Raw genomic sequence first — 17,491 nt, 5'->3', positions numbered from 1 at the left:
TTTAGAAATAGCCGTATAACTGCGAAATAACAAGAAAGTATGATTATAATTAACTTACAATTGAAATGAAAAAATTATGTTTTTTATGTTTATTTATTCATTCAGAAATGGAGATTGCTCCTCTATCTCTTTCTACCCTCCTTACCTCTCTCATCCTACTCCTGGCTTACACTTCAATGATCAACACCACCCCTGTTGTAGGATGCTGTCACAATGAGACAAACCTAATTGAACTCTGCTGCCAGAAAGGACAATATTCAAACAGCAGCTCATGTTGCAATTCATCTGAGTGTAAAAATCAAAGTACACCATGTGTTCATCCCATACAGCTCCATATTGGAGCATATGTACGGTATCTTAACGAAGACAGGTATGCCGTCAAGAAGGCGATGGTGATGGCGATGGAGATGATCAATAACAACACCGATATTCTTCCTGGTCATGAAATAGTGCTTCACTTTGGCGATACTATCTGGGTAAGTATTAGTATACATCGCATCAAGCAAGGCATTTGAATCTAAAAATATATAAAAAGAATAGTGCTATTTTAAATGATACATAAAGGACGATTTCACTCAACTATAACGGCAGACTTTGGTGTGCATACATATCGATTTCATTGTTTTTACAGTTTTCTACCGTGAGTTAATGCATAAAATGAAAGCCATATATCCGTGAAATAGCACAAAAATTATTTCATGGATGTATGATTTGCACTCTACAATGTCACACTACGCTAGTTTGTTTATTTGTTTGTTTTAATATTCATCATGACAATGCTTTTTCTAGCATGCAACACGGACAAAATGTTTCACACACTTTCTAGAAGCTTTAAGCAGCATCATCGCTATAATATTTGATATAATTGTATAGGAAATCATCGTACGACTGGAGTTCGTGGAATAACTGTTACAGTGCTAATCGAAAAACCGTGGGCACCAAAAATATTCCAGGAATGTTCTATTGTTCTTTGGCTAATCAGAATTGACTTTCTAACCACAAGATAACTGAAAGATCACAACAACGCTTCTAATTGGTTAAGAAACATTCTTAAAATATTTCGGTTTTTTTATTAACATTGCACGCAACATTGCACGCAGCAGGACTTTTGCAGCGTGTGTCTACCCCAAGCTTGTTGTACGCAACGTTGCATGCAACAAAAGTTGAATCGCGCTTTACTCTTGCAACATTGCGCGCAACAAATTTCATCATGTGAACATGGCTGCAACATTACCTGCAACATTTTAAAATTTCCAGCCAATCAGCTTGCACCAAATTTATAACTGCTGACCAAATATCTTAACATAGCAGGCTGACACAAGCGATGTTGCGTGCAATGTTGCACCGTGTGTCGGCACCTTAATTATACTAGAATATCCTACTAAATTTACATGGTCTTCCTTATGAACACAGGGCAATGGAGGCAAAGCAATTGAGATATTATTCGATTGGATTCACAATCCTCCTACCAAGATGATGCTGATAGGACCAGCAACGACGGCAGCTCTTGAGCCTGTAGCTAAGTCAGTTTCTAGATGGAACTTACTTGAGGTATATCTCGCACATTACCTAGGACAGACTTCAAAGGGCGTGAAAAAATTATGGTGTTTTCTTTTTTTGCGATACGATGTAAAGACCGACGAAGCGTTTTAAAAATCTTGTTTCGCCGACACATGACCTCATGACCTCAAAACACCACATTTTCCCCCTTTTTTTCTGAGAAATTAATAGCAAAAATCTACTTAAGATATCTATTAAAAGTATCAATATTTCTTGACAAGACAATGACAAATGCATTTTTCAATAATGAAGTTGGAAAATACTTTAAGGTTTTCGACAAGAAGTCGTTTTTAGATCATGAAGCCGGCTAAACAAGACTAAATACTTCGTAGGTCTTCACATTGTATCACGAGACTAGTCGAGGCCGCCATCTTTTTTACATTCTCGCATAGCTAAAATCCTGTAGAATGCCAGCCATAATAGCGGATTTGATCACGTGACCTCTTAGTGCAAGTCGCCTATTAATCTTTTGAGCGCTAGCCCAAAACGTGTTGCATTGTGTTACCAAAAAGTTCGGACATCAATTGTTCTCGGATTCTGTAAGAATGTACTGGTTTTTAAACACACCATTTACTCGGTTTGTTTAGTTAGCTCTCTAACTACAAGCAAAATATCATCTCTCTAACATTATCGAGGCTTTTCTTACTGCTGTTTAAAAAAAGTAGCTAAAGAAATCGTTCTGAATTTTCTTTTTAAATTCAGTAAATTTGTGTGAGAATGAATCCGAGAACGATGTCCAAACTTTTTAGTGACCGTAACACGATCCAACGGGTTTTATGTCACGTGATGGCAAGCGTTCAAAAGGTGAATTCATTGTTTCTGCTAGTTCTGAAATAAAGACGGATAGCAACAAATCATTAAGTCTTTGGGTTTAGGAGAAAGAAAAACAAATTAGTTATGGTTCAGCTCACAATCCCGAAAATACGAAGGCATTAAAAAAAACGTTTTCTTCACCACTTTCCACTCGCCTACGAAGGCTCGTCTGTAAACCAGAGGCATGATTATAATGAGATAAAATTGGCAGTCAACTGCCTCAGTAATTTATACCCAGAATTCATTTCGGTCTAGTGGCTTACACTTTAGTTGGTCTACGACAACGTTTTTTAAATTGAGTGTATATACCTCTCTAGGTTTCTGGAACGTGAATAACAGAGCCATCACCAATAATGATTTATCTTTTTTCCCCCTTTCTCACTAGATTACGTATGCGGCGATATCCCCCAAATTCGGCGAATCTCTTGAATACCGGAATGTTTATCGGATGGTTCCATCCACCAGTTCTCTCAACATAGCAAAAGTGGCCTTTATGAAGCACTTTCACTGGAAGCGAGTGGCCATTATTCACGCGTATCATTCAGAAATATTCTCACCGGTAAGAAGAAGCAGATAGAAACATCATCATATGATACTTTTGTATATACACAAAAGTTTAATATCAAACCGCCCTTTGGCGAACTCGTGGATACTAGTTGACGTTCCAGAGATTGGGCTTCCTGTGTCCTTATAGTTGTTGACGTTCGAAGGTTTCAAAGTATTTCCCTCAATTTCATATTTTAAATTTAGCCGGTAAGATGATAAGTTAATTGTCTCTAGCGACATCTATTGTGTAGATTTGTACCTTCGCAGATTAATGTACAAGAACATTGCTTCGGCGATCAATCTACTTTTTATTCATAACGGCTCATTTGGATGACAAAACTAGCCAAACGTTCTTCAAGACTCTATCGGAATTGTTCCAAATTTCGTCTTTTGCAAATTTTTTTACTATCTACATCCACATTGATTATATAAGAAGTCACTTTAAGTAAATAACTGTTCTAATAAAACTTTAAGAGTAGTAAGTTTTAAGATTTTTTTGCTGAATACCGCCGTGACTTCGATCTAAAGAGAATAAATTCTCCCAAAGCTTAAAATCTGAATCTCGTTTTGAATTCTAATGAAAAGTGATTTTTTTTCGATGCATCCGGCTCAACCCACGAGCCGTATGGAAAAATCTAAATATGTTGACGAACGTACATTCTAGCTGTAGGCTCACTGTTTTCTTAATGAATAAAAACATGGGCGCAAATAGCGTTAATCGCATGCAGAAAAACAAACGATCCAGCAATTTGACTCATGTGCCCTAACAGAGGCACTAGACCCCTCACCCAGACACTCTAATTTGGGATATATATAGGCTCAGTATTAAACGAACTTTGACGCGCAATGATGAACAAGACCCAATAGCTTAATTTGGGATATATATAGGCTCCGTATTAGACGAACTTTGACGCGCAATGATGAACAAGACTCAATAGCTTAAAAAGGTTTCTTTGATCTCGATGGAAGTTGACTGATGATGTTGTTGTTGTTTGGTATTGAGGAACTTATGTTTTGGCAATGAAATATTGCCATGAAATCGTGTTACCTTTTGAGGGGTCATTTCAGCTTTCGTTTCACGAATACTTTCTCTTTTTTCATATTGATATCAATACTCAGTTTTTCCTTACATATATTTACTTCTAGTCTGTAAGAGAACTCCAGAAAATGTTAGAGAAAGAGAACATTAGTGCTATTGCTGTCGAGGGGTTTCAGTATAGCAGTACTCTTGACACCAGCTTCCAAGTCAAAAAATTAAAGGTAGATTACTGCTCCGTTATCACACTGCTGTTGTTGATCAATATTAATGTAGGAAATAACGATAATGATGCTATTTAGCTATATCTTTAAAAATATATAAATGTCCATGATTTATGATATTAAAGTGAATATTGACTATATTATATATGTTACTGTTTTATTGCAGTCTCTAGACGCTCGTATCATTATCGCGGAATTTCAGGATCTCAGTGCACCAACAGTGTTCTGTGAGGTTTGTTGGTCATTTTACTTCGATCTTTGTTGCTTATCGAAATAACCAGGATCTTGATCTGAAGAAAGAGGTAGAAAATATCTCTATTTAACATAGTTTTTGACTTGGATATAGAGGTTCGCGCGCTATGATTGGTCGAACGATCAGTTATTCTGTGACGATAATCATTGATGTTTCCCAAGGTTTGCCAGAGCGGAAGTAATTATAATAATTTTTTTTCTAAATCCTGAATTGTGTCTTTTTTCCTGATATTCAAATCTAAAATTATACAAACAATAAGACGATTTCGATTGACCCATGATAGCAGTTGGAAAGGAATGTTTTGCTCAAGTAAGCAGACGTTCGTGGGGAGGGAAACGTTATTACGTGACAGCCCTAAGAACGTTTGCGAAGGAGGGTACATATTCTTGGCTTTGAACGTGACTTCATCAAAAAACTAAAATCCAAAGTATTTACTCCACGAAACTGTTTGTCAAACACTTTGTTTATTCCGTTATATTTGAAAAAATTTTACCAAAATAATTTTATACTATCAATGTTTCAATACATTTTATGCCCTATGATAGGGAAGAATAAGGAATTAGGAATAGGGGATAATGTATAAGAAATAATGACTGCAAAGACAATGTTTGTAATAGGACGTTTACACGATGGCTTCATTGATCCTGTCTTACTTTTCTCATGATTGCTTTTTCGGCCTATAGAAGTTTTATTTATAAGTAATACCATGACACGAGGGAAATTAGTGATGAAATTTCCCCGAATAACGAGGGAAAATTTGTGGTGATCATGGTATTATTTTATATAAGTCCTGGGAAAATTTTCAATGACGTAGGTGAAAGTAAGGAATATTGTTGCTTACCACATATCCTTATCTCACGATTGACTAATTACTGTGCATACGCACTGTTGTAGTCAAGCATCAGTTTTTCTTACTTCTTAACTGAATGTACGTTGCAGGCTTACAAACTTAAGATGTATGGAGAGAACTACGTCTGGATCTTGTTTGGTAGAAGTAATCCCGTTTTCATTCTCCAGCTTATGGCGAAAAACAAGAGTACAATCGACTGTACGGCAGCCGAGATTATTGAGTTCATGGAAGGAATGATTGGCATGGATTCTTCTGGTCTCAGAAAGGACAACGTTACCACTGTTTCAGGACTCGTAAGTAACATTTAAATGATAAACAGGATTTGGCAGTGGTTCAAAAGCCCTCATTCTATTTTGTCCTCCAAACCGAGCTGCATTGCCTATTTGGAATGAAATGCATAAAGCCAAACCGATCTCTTTCTACTAGCTCACGATCATGTAAGTCTTAAATAATGGATATATGTGTATATGTTTTGTGGGCGCGGTGTTTTCGTGTCTGTGTATATACTATACTTTATAATACACTCTACAAAACTACTCTGATTCTGATTGGACAAGAGGAATACAATTGATCCCAAATGTAGAGTACACATTTTTGCTCTTTGCACAACCTTCTCGTACACTTCGGAATTTATAGACACTCGTGATGTATATCCAATGAGAGTTCACGTTAGAATGAGCAATGGCTAACAGCCAATCAGAATCTATTATATATAATCGCGCAATTTGCGGGGGGTCCAGAACAAGCTTTCTGGCGATGTTTCGCAGACGGTATTTACGAAGAAAATTCCGGATGTGACGCAGGCTAGTGATGTATTGAAAGTTCTCAAATTGGACTCGCCTAATAGGCTCGTCCAATTTTGAAAACTCTCAAAACGTCGCTCGTACATATAAATTCCGAGATCGTGCGATTTCTTATATCAATTTTCTCCTTTCTTATATTTATACTCTTAGATTCTTAATCGCAGATTTTAGTATACATTGTATTTCAATTTTCATAGATTACATATTGCTGATCACCGGTTTATACCAGCTGTTCTTATGTCCAGCTGATCGTCGTCCTTTCATTATTATTATCATTATTATTATTATCATTATTATTATTATTATCATTATTATTATTATTATTATTATCATTATTATTATTATTATTATTATTATCATTATTATTATTATTATCATTATTATTATTATTATTATTATTATTATTATTATTATTATTATTATTATTATTATTATTATTATTATCATTCACATTCAGCAAGCATGACTTTTGGCGTACGTTCGTAGTTCTCTCTCTGTTCGGGTATTTGACTTATGACTACCGAGATGTAGATACAAGTCTTCTATCTTATAAAGAGTTCGGTACGTCGTGAACCATTTCCTAGAGTTGAAGATGTTTGTGGACGTAATGCAGAAGCTTCTAGTGGTCTTGATGAACACCTAGCCAAGTGTACATGTGAATATAAACTGGTTCTTTCTCAGGTCGCACACAGACGTACAGAGAGATACCTGGTCATAAAAGGAGTGCGGAAAGCGAAGCATTCTGTGGTCATCAACTTATCCTCTGAGCTCCAGTGTTACTACATGGCTCAGTACATCTTTCATTCTTGCGTGAAGCTAGATTGAATCGCAATCGCTCAAGCAAAACATTGGAACCACATTTGGTCCCAGTTGTACCTAAAAGAAGACCGAAGAGAGAACATACCTATAGACATACTGATATTTGTGTTGGTACACAATAAGGAAATGTCAAGGAAAGGAAAACAAACGAAATGGACAGAGGGAATGACAGAGATGTTTTAGAATGTAAGGAAAGAGCATTCGAAATAATATCTTCGAAGGATCCACCGCTTAACCAAAATGGCAGAAAGAAAGGCTACATTCAAATAATGGCGGAGCTATGGGAAGAGAAAGGCTATGGAAGCCTTGGTTTAACCGGCCAAAACCTCAGAGATCAAGCCTCAAGACTGCGAAACACACAGAATTGCTCTAATATGACGATTTTAACACAAGTAACCGAAGAAAATATCGAAAATATCGAACAAAATGAGGACGAATATGCAGCTAATCAACCAAGACCGACACCGAATTTGCATACTAGTTTATTGCAATCCCCTGAGGCATTTCTCGACAAAGAAGGAAAAACCTCAAGCAAAATTCAGCCAAATCTACCTGACTTTGATGTGCTTCCCTCTAAAATAAAAGAGTAGTATAGGGGATGGGGGTTCCAGCGCAACGACCACTGGAGGATTACCCGTCTAAAGTACCCCCCCTCGATTTGTACCGTTATTACCCGCATCCCGCGTCTATGTAGTTAAATATGTTAGTCTATATATGGAGTGTGAAGAATGTAAAGAGTTTATCTACGACTTCTGTATAAAGTGCTTGAAACCCAGATTCGTACCTAGTAAACCAAATAAGTATATTTGTTGTGGTAAAAAAATGCAAATAGAAGATGACACGTCAGCACAGTGTTACGAGTGTGGTAAGAACATTCGTAATGCCGTACCTTGTGCTACCAGGGAACAATATTACGCCAATGGAGGTCGTAAGAAAACCCCATACAAGAGAATAAAATACTTTAGGGACTGGATGAGTCATATCCAAGGTTATCGACCGGTATATTTAGACAACGAAGTAAAGAAGAAAATCATAGACCACTTAGAAGAGCCAACCCCACAAAGTCTACGGAAGACATTGAAAAAATTAAAGCTAGGGAAATATTACAAAGCTATTCCCTACCTTTTGTCTGAAATTACCGGTAAGTCTATTCCTGAGGTTTCTGATATGACAAAAGCCGAGTGGATGTTTTGTCGGTTGGATAAGGATATTCCTTATTACCCTGACGTAATTTACGAAATATTTTACGAAATAGACCCCAACCACCCCCTGTTAGGATGGATTCCGAGGCGATGACGTCACATAGCAACGCCAACATTCCTCTTCCTCATAGCAACCAGCGCTTTCACTTTTAAAGTTGAAAAGTACACAGGGGAAAATGGAATGTAAGAAACTAATTTGCATATGAACCAGACAGCCGACGTTCAATATGTAAATAGAATCCTGTCGCGATATTTACTGAGCAAGCTTTCTTTGGAGCTCTTCTTTTGCCTCCTGGTAGATCTTTTTGCGAGATTCCTCGGAAAGATCTTTTACGACTGTTTTTTTATTTCTTATGTCCGTCTTTAGTTTCTCGTATTTGTCTTCTTCGGCCAGAATAAGCGAGAATTCTACGTCGTCTATCTTTCTATCACGCAATGCTTTTGAGACAAGATCGGAAATCGTATTTACTTTAGCCCTTGACAGAGCTATTGTCGTGTCATGCTTGGATATTTTGCTTGACAACTGTTTCATAATACCCGTAGCAACAGCAGAAATAATACCACAGGCTGCCCCAACGCCGGCCAAAGGAACTCCAACAATTATTCCCGGTCCAGTAAGCGAAGTAGCAACGCCGGAGCCCGTTAACACTACGGATATGGATCCTGAAGTTATCGCAATCTTATGTAGCGTACTCCGGGCTCTGACGTATTTTTTCCTAACTTTTTCATAGTGTTTTGCTTGTCCTTCCAAGTAAGCCAGGATTAAGTTTGCCTTATTGAGCCTAAAGTTTTCAGCGTTTAGTTCGTTGGGCTCCGTATAGGGAAGACCTGGGTACAACTTAGGTGCCGATGGTATAACATCCATTATATATACTAATGTACGACGCTTTTGGAAATGACTTTGGGGAGCAGCCACATTATGGGGACTACTTCAATCGGGGAGATCTTGAAAAGATGTTTGAGCATCGTCAAGAACCCAATAAGGTGTATGACGATTTGAAACCTACGCCAAAGCATCCTAAGATTTTACCGCCCGGTTATGTTAAGCCAAAACCCGTGCATAAAGAAAGGCAAAAGGTAAGCAAACAGCCCAACTTTCCAAAGGATCTATTAGTAACCAATCAGAATTACCCATTTTACGACAACAAAGATGGTGCAAATGACTTTGCTAAGATGGTTACTTCTTTGGAGATTCCCGTGGGTCCTGCAACCTTCAAGACAAAGGTCAGAGACATCTTTAGAGAAACCGCTATGAAACATACCTCAGGGAAGGAGTCCAGAGAATGGTTATCAGGCCCCAACATGCGGTATTGGCCGCAGCAGTTAAACTTTGCTGTCTGGGCTGCTACTAAAGGATGTGGTATAGCCGCGGACATGTTCCATGTTCCTTTCCTAAGATTTCATGTTGCTTTTACTATTCGTAGGATATTGTTTGAGTTAGGAGTGCCGCTTCCTGGTGACACTGTCTTTAACCCAAAGGATAACAAATATGACAAAGTCGCATGGGAGCGATTAAGGAATGAGTTTAAGCTTACCAACCCTGATTTTCGCAACAAAGAGGGTGCCGCCCATGGTTTAGGAGAAACTTACACCTATGCTTCGTATGTTGGTGCCAGCATAGAAACTCCAGGTATGGGATATCCTAGCTCTTACGAATTCTCAGACTTAGGAGGCAGCGGAACAAAGGGTAATCTAATTTACTTTATTCAGAGCAAAGAGAAGTATCCTTGGGCGCCTTTCTTTGCCGCAAAGGGGTGGGCCTAAAGAATCTAGCAAGGATTAACCGCAGCATCGAAGCCTTTGTTTACTGCATTCTAGGAGCACAGGTTAGCACTCGCAGCCCCATCGTAGATGCCAGTGGTGCGTCGCAGGAAACGCAACAAGTATTCTTTGTCCTCTTCGAAAGCGCTGTTATTGAGAATGAGATCTCTAAGTCAGTTCAAAGGTATCAATTAGCGGTGCAGCAATCCAAAGTGCGGTTAGATTACGCTTTGTCGCCTGGTTGTTGGTTAATGCCAAGTAATTTGGTCATCAACATCAATTCCGTTGTGGGTTATAACAACAAACTTCAGCGAGCTACTAAGGATATGAAGTTTGGGGTGAATGACGTGAACTCTGACATGACCAAGGGCATTCCTCACTTCGTAGAGAAGCCAAAAAAGGAACATGTAGAAAAACCATCAAAGAAGGCGCATGTAGAAAAGCCACCAAAGAAACCATCAAAGAAGGTTACCGAGGAATATGACCATAACTTACTAAAAGCCGGCTTAGCCGCCGCAGGCGTTGGTCTGAGCTATTATATATGGCGATGAACAACCCCTACGTAGCTGGAGTAGATTGTGTCTATACGACTTACACAGGCGAGAAAAAATACGCCCAGGCATCTTGGGTTGATGTCACTGGGATGTCTGTGGACCTGAACTACTCAGGAAAGAAGCTGATAATATGCAGTATTTGTATTGGTACGAGCAGTCATGCCAACGTGAGCTTTAGGTTCCTGGATGAGAATGGCATACTGCAGCCTATGAGAAATAAGACAAACAACAGGGAGCCTGCGCATTTCTCCGTAGAGCCCAACCCCCAAAGCGCCGAAAATCTATCGGTTTGGACTTTCCACATGGTTGCTGATTGACACGGGAAAGTGAAGCTGCAAATGCGCGTAGATGACTCAGGGAGCGTTTGCATAAATAGCATAGAAAATCAAAGAGATACAGCCTATAATCATAAGACCATTAGCACTTTTACGGTGCTTAGTCTCTAGAAGCAAACTATGTTTGCTGCCCCTTCTAGCGAAGAGGACTTGTTCCCTGTAATATATGAATATCCCACACATGAAGGAAGATTGGTTTCTTCATTACCTGGAGGAAAAGGAGTACTCAGAACAGCATTGGTATGACACCGGGCTGTGGGTGAAGGTTGGGGGCCTGGGATTAATCATGTGTACTATTAGCATTAACACGGGGTATTCATGCAATGCTGGGTTTAGGATCGTTGATGAGGATGACCACCCATTACTACCTTACAGAAAAAAAGATAACAATAGGAACCCAGTTCATTTCTCGTCGGAGCCCCCTCAAGAAGCACAGAAGACTTAACGCCGGTAACGTTTCACATGATAGCCAATTGTCAATATGCGAAGCTTCAGGTTCTCCCCAACGACGTTGCCTACCTTCGGATAAATGCCGTAGGCGCTCCTGCTGTAGATGCTACTTGGAATCATAAGCCCATTAGCACCATGACTGCCCTACCGCTAATGCCGAATTATCAAGGCGGCGCGAATACTATCTTTACTTATCCCCAGTCGAGGATGCCTCGGGTACCCGACGACGATAAGCCGCCAGTAACGTACAAGGATAAGATCAACCCTTCATCTTCTTCAGGAGTACCACTCCAATAGCGACGACCAAGATCCAAATGTTGTTGCCCACGAACTTTAACAGTTCGCCGCCGGCCCTAAGTGCCAAGGAAACAACCGAACCCAGCAGCCCAGGAAGACCGGCTGCCATCTTTTTCCCCAAGTCCGTCAGCCCATTGCCTAATTTCTTTACGCCTGCACCCGTAGCCTTAAGCGCGTTAAGGATGACTCCTACTACGGTGCTAATAGCGACCGCGAATGCCAGCGGAAGGCCATACTTCAAAAGGGCTCTTTTTACCTTTTCCTTGGTAGTAAGCCCCAGCTCCTTTTCCAGGTTGTCCTTTTGTGCCTGTAATTCCGCAAGGCGCACCTGAAGGGTTTCTACTTCCTTTTGGGCTGCCTCCCTTTCCTCTTCGGGACGAGTCTGGTCATTAATTATTTCCTGCTGCCGCTCTATTTGCCCCTCCAGGTCTTCAATAGCCTGATCTCTTTGCCGGATTTGCTCTTCTTTAGTGTCGATTTCGGCAACCAACTGCCGCCGTTCCTCCAAAGAGCCGGCTATGGTAATATGCAAGTTTTTGGCTTCTTCCTTGCTTATGTCCAGGTCTTGCAGGGCAAGATCGAAGGCCTTTTGGGCTTGGTCTCTTTCGCGTAGGGCATTTTCTTTTTGTTCTCTCATTTCTCTCATTCTTTGGTTTTTGTCGTCGATTTCTCTTTTTTGAGCATCAAGGAGCAGTTGGTTCTGTCTCATGTAATCTGCCTCCCTTTCTTCCAACGTTCCTTGCAGCTCCTCGACGCGCCTTTCTAACGCAACCCTCTCATTCAGGGTTGCCAACCTTTCTAAGTCGCTCCTAGCAGCCTCTTTGAAGCCCCTCAATCTTGCCACATTAACCTTGACCGAGCCATTTTCGTCGAAAAGGAGCTGTGGTTTCGTCCAACGGTTTTTGTCGGGAAATCTCATGTCTCTGACGCTTATGAGAACTTTGTTTCTGCGTTCTGTGAGTTTTATGTCGTCAGCCTCGAAACGGGGATAGCGCATTCGTAGCTCTTGCGTTGCCCACTCTACGGTTTCCCGCGCGGTTGTTCCCTGCTCGCTTATGTTTTGAAGCTCTAAGTACTCAGGGACGGAGCTGCCGCGGTTCTTTGATTGCCACATGCGATTTAAGGAGGCCTTGAAGCTTTTCCACCCACTACCATACTTGTTTTCTAGGGCCGTGTCGTAGATTAGGGGGTCGGTCTCCGCGCCTTGGGTCCATGCGTCGTATTCTTCATCGTTAATGTCTACTTGGCCTTCTTCAGTGGTGAGGTCAAAGTCAGTAGTTTCGTCTACCTCCATTATATATGATAAGCTCAAAGTTAAACCCCAACGTATTACCCAAGCAGGTTGGCGGACTAAAGGCAGAACGCACCTTTCACCGGGTCACATTCACGCCCAGCAGCGCAAAGCCAGGGGAGACGCTGTACGTAGGCGTACCCCGCCTAACGGATAACCTAGTCTTAGTTCCTGGCACCTTGGCTTTAAGGTTTGACTTAGCGGTGCAGCCCAGCACCAAGGACAAGCGCTATACCGTCAATAACGTGGGCAGGAACCTCGTCTCTAAGATGAGAATCAAGTTCGCCGGGGAATCCCTCTTGGACTTAAATAGGTACGATCTGTACACCACGTATAAGGATCTGTGGCTAACAGCCTTCGACCGTGCACAAAAAATAGAACAAGGAATTGGAAGCGTTATCCTTCGTAAGCTTCGCAGCGATACCAACCCGGCGCCTACGGACTCCAGCGGAGCAACCGCAGTAGCAGACGCAACGAGGGTAAAGACCGCCTATGGTAGCAAGTACGTTATCCCTTTGGACTTTGAAGTAATTACGAACCATGGTGCGTATTACCCCAGGCAGGTATCCGAGTTACAGTTTGAAGTAACCTTGGCGGAAACTACGAACGTCATTGGAGGCATAGACAGCGCAATTAGCGGGGCTGTTGATCCCTATTCTGTTACCAACTTAGAGCTACAGTACGAGACCGTGTACAGCGAAGAGCTGGCCCGTAGCGCCGGCATGGAATACAGCGCCGGAAAGGCATTCCTTTACGACCACGTAGTGATGTATAAGACGTTTAGCTTTCTGGATAAGACGGACGAGGTTATCAACCAAAGCATTAACCTCCCCCGAAGAAGTCTCACGGGGTTGATGCTGGTGTTTGCCAAACCCTACGAGGCCGGCAAGCGCAACTCCGAGGCCTTTCACAACCCTAACATTACGAACGTGGGGGTAAATGTCAACGGGGTACCTAACAAGGTATACTCCCAGGGAATAAAGCCTGCAGACGTGTACAGGGAGGCAATGCGTAAGTTTGGCGACCAAATTAGCCCTGAGGAATTCGTTAATGATAAGTATGCGTTATGGATTGACATGCGCACCATCAACGATGAGACCATGCACGGTCAGGGCCTGCGGCTGGTCAACACCCAAGACGGTATCACTTTGGAGATCAAGCGCACAATGAATGCCTCCGCGGGCGACGGCGACAAAATAAACTGCTACGTTTTCGTGGTGTCTGACGCGCAACTGAGCATAGAAATGAGTCAATTGAAAAGCGTTGTATATTGAAGTTAAAATATTTCTCAGATATACCATGTTACGCGTCTTCGAAAGCAACGATACCAAACTGCAATGCATAGTGCAAGGCGACAAACTGTACTTTAAAGCGAAGGAAATAGCGGCAGCCTTGGAATATGAATATCCAAAGGATGCTATTAAGGTACACGTTCGCGATAAATACAAGAAAAGGCTTAGCAAACTTAGAAGGGAGGTGAATCGCCTCCCTTCCGACTTACACCCAGATTCCGTGTACGTAACCGAATCTGGGTTGTATCAATTGATATTCAGTTCAAAGATGTCAAAGGCAGAGGAGTTCCAAGATTGGGTCTTTGAGGAGGTCTTGCCAGCATTAAGGAAGACAGGCAAGTATGAAATAGAGCGGCGTTTTAACAGTCCTAACAAGTTGGTATTTAAGATCGAAAATGAATTCGACCTGCATAAAAAGGTGGTGGACTACATCCGCAGGTTTTACCCCCAAATGCTCGTGACCCCTGGTCTAGGTGAACTGCAGGATTCGGACGGCAAACGTATAAAGTGCTGGCAGAAAGGATATCAACGCGGTCAACCCGACCTCCTTATCTTGAACGCACACGTGCGATACCGTGGCTTCTGCGTCGAGCTGAAGACCCCTAAAGGCAATGGGGTATTATCTGAGGATCAACGCCGCCTGTTGCACGAATACGAAAGAAATGGTTATAAAGTGTTAATCAGAAACGACTACGACGACATCTGCAGAGCCATCACGGAGTATGCACAAGGAATGCGTTTACCATGTAGGTGGTGCTGCAAGCGCTTTAAAAGCGCGCAGACTCTGGAAACGCATTTAAAGATATTCCATAGGTATAATGGTGAGGCAAATACATTGGCGAGATCTAATAGAAGGCATTGCGTATGAAAAAAAAAATTACGTTGTCTTTGAGGATATCAACCGCTTGCGGCTGGTCCTCAAAGACGGTGACGGCGTAGAGTATTCCCTGTGGGCGCCTGATAGAGTTAGGTACGTCATACAGGGCGAGGAATTCACCCATCTGCGCTCGCATGGTAAGCAGAACGGGCGGTGGGAGTTTGACATCTAAAGAAGAGTCACTCCATCTCCCCTCTGCAGTTAAGCGCGTCGGCAATGGTCCGTAGCGCCTTAGGGTCTGCGCTGCACCAATGGCCGGTAAAGTCGTCGCCTAAGTAGGTGTGGCGGCAGTAGAGACAGTCATACCTCTTGTCGGGGAAGAGGATGACTTTTTTTTTGATTTTCTTGGGTTGGTCGGCGCGCTCTTTGACGACCTCCTTAATAACTTCTATGACCTCAGGCCTCAAAATGCAATCGTTGGATATCTCGCAGGTAATACAGTCCATATATACCAGGGAACAAGCCCTTCGTTAAAAGGCGCCCTGGAATGTTAAGATTTGGTTAGGATTTTGTTAAGTCACCTCCAAGAGTCTCCTAAGGAGCGCCCTGAAATGTTAAGATTTGGTTAGGATTTTGTTAAATGCGGTCTGGAATATCTTAAGAGGTTGCCTCAGAATGTTAAGATTTGGTTAGGATTTTGTTAAATGGGTAGCAAGATATCAAATGTTAAGATTTGGTCAGGCAGTTAAATACGTGCTTCTCCTCTCTTATGCATCCACACCTGTTACACTCGGACCTCCAATATTCCCTGTTGGTCCATGGAACACCCTCAACGACGTCAAAGCGGGGGAATGTCCTGCTTATCTTATTAAAGTAGTCTATTCGATTCTTAAGGTAGTCATCTTTGTGTTTACAACGGCTTATGATATCCCCGCACTGGTAACAATCCACCCCATCTAAGCTGTAGTCTCTTGAAAGGTATCTATATGCCCCATTGTGTTTTTTCTTATGCGTTTTAAGACGTTGGTAGCTGCTAAAGACCTTACCACAATAACTACATTCAGTCGTCTTATGACAAACCCCATTCTTAGTGTGGTATCGTAGCTTTTGAGGGGTGCTGAACTTCTTATTACACGCCCTACAGGTCTTACCTATTGACCTCCTTGCGCAAACCCCATTCCTAATGTGGTATTGCAGCCTTTGCTTCGTACTAAACACCCTCTTACATCTGAGACAGTCCATATATATATTTAACAAAATCCTAACCAAATCTTAACATTTCAGGATGCCTCCCTGAGATATCCCAGACCGCATTTAACAAAATCCTAACCAAATCTTAACATTCTACGACCCCCTTTTGGGATATCCCAGACCGCATTTAACAAAATCCTAACCAAATCTTAACATCCTACGACAACCTCTTAAAAATTAGCGGGCACCTTGCGATGCCCTTCCTTTTAATTTAAATGGGGTAGCGCATGAAATCCTTTACAGACTATTTTGCCCACATTGCCATCGTTACCAGCGCGCTAAAGCGCTCCCCTTGCTTCAGGCTATGCATTTCCTCATAAAGCTCCTTTACGCGTTCATTCAGTCGGTCTATCTCCTCCCTTTGCATTTCGACCGTCCTCTCTAGGTCTGACTTTTCTTAGACGACGTTAACCATTGCTTTGACTGCTTCCACGGGCTCCATATATATCTAGTGGAAATCCCTGTGATTTCCTAGAATATATGAACCCAGATCACATGCCTTGTAACGCTCTGATAGTAGGACCCACCGGCTGCGGAAAGACCCAGTTCGTAGTAGAGCAGCTATTAGGAGCCTTTAGATACCGTTTCGACTATATCGTGCTGCTTTGTCCCACCTACGTGAATAACTGCACCTGGACGGGCGTGGGCGCGAAAGATGACGACTTCTTTGTGGATATCTTAGACCCCAATGAGTTATCCAGCCATCTTAAGTTTTGGCACAAACAATTCCCTAAAGATACGCAAACCTTGCTCATACTGGATGACATTGCCTGTGGGGACGACGTAAAAAGGCGCACGTCAGAGCTCGTTAAACTCGCCTTTAGCGGCAGACACGACAATATTAGCGTTTGGTTGCTCTCGCAGCAGCTTACTAGTGTCTCTAAGCCTTTTAGGGAAAACATAGGATCTCTCGTAGTATTTTATACTCCAAGCAAGTCTGACCTGGAAACCATCTTAAGCGACTATGGAGGTGAAATATCCAAGGAACAGTTACACGAATACATGCACCACTTAAAGACGCACCAACATTCCAAGATGATCTTCTCTTTGAGGTTGCCGTATTTAGTAAAGATCTGCGATCTTTGATCCCTAATGTATATGGAGATTGAGCAGCTCTTAGACGAAGTCCCCACACAGTTAGATGAAAGTAACCTTAAGGAACAACTTAACATCCTGGTGTCATCTGGGAAGTGCAAAGAAATGATAGGCAAGGAACTTACCCATGAGCAGGTTAATAAGTTGTCGGAAGAGGAGGTTAAGAAGTTCCATAAGAGGTACGAGGCCGCTCTTGCAAGTAAGACCACGGACGCCGTAGCAGACTCCGCTATCCGACTCGC

At 41.9% G+C, this 17,491-nt stretch overlaps 1 protein-coding gene and 1 long non-coding RNA gene across 11 annotated transcripts in view; one reads left to right on the top strand and one right to left on the bottom strand.

Annotated features, from left to right (window-relative positions):
- Window positions 1-17,491, top strand: part of LOC116288562 (gamma-aminobutyric acid type B receptor subunit 2) — a 90,123-nt gene that overhangs the window by 46,679 nt on the left and 25,953 nt on the right. For all 10 annotated transcript variants that reach the window (XR_016121787.1, XM_089040555.1, XM_089040553.1 and 7 more), the window contains 6 exons: window positions 106-476; window positions 1,414-1,551; window positions 2,759-2,932; window positions 4,066-4,179; window positions 4,346-4,411; window positions 5,372-5,575. Coding sequence is in view for 9 of the 10 variants with exons in the window: in XM_089040555.1 (XP_088896681.1) it covers window positions 108-476; window positions 1,414-1,551; window positions 2,759-2,932; window positions 4,066-4,179; window positions 4,346-4,411; window positions 5,372-5,575 (1,065 nt within the window). In the remaining variant the exon portion in view is untranslated. The remainder of the gene's footprint in view (window positions 1-105; window positions 477-1,413; window positions 1,552-2,758; window positions 2,933-4,065; window positions 4,180-4,345; window positions 4,412-5,371; window positions 5,576-17,491) is intronic.
- On the bottom strand, window positions 377-8,132 carry LOC148905327 (uncharacterized). The gene is made up of 3 exons (XR_016121788.1): window positions 8,027-8,132; window positions 1,470-1,579; window positions 377-517 (listed from the first exon to the last, which is right to left on the bottom strand). It is a non-coding gene; the product is annotated as an uncharacterized LOC148905327 (long non-coding RNA).

Source organism: Actinia tenebrosa, unplaced genomic scaffold, assembly GCF_029948245.1.
Source record: "Actinia tenebrosa isolate PJP-AT-01 unplaced genomic scaffold, QUT_ActTen_1.0 PGA_scaffold7__59_contigs__length_16204524, whole genome shotgun sequence".
Classification (NCBI taxonomy): Eukaryota; Metazoa; Cnidaria; class Anthozoa; order Actiniaria; family Actiniidae; genus Actinia; species Actinia tenebrosa.
Note: the sequence above shows the minus strand (reverse complement) of the source record. Positions and strands in the feature narration are given on the sequence as shown.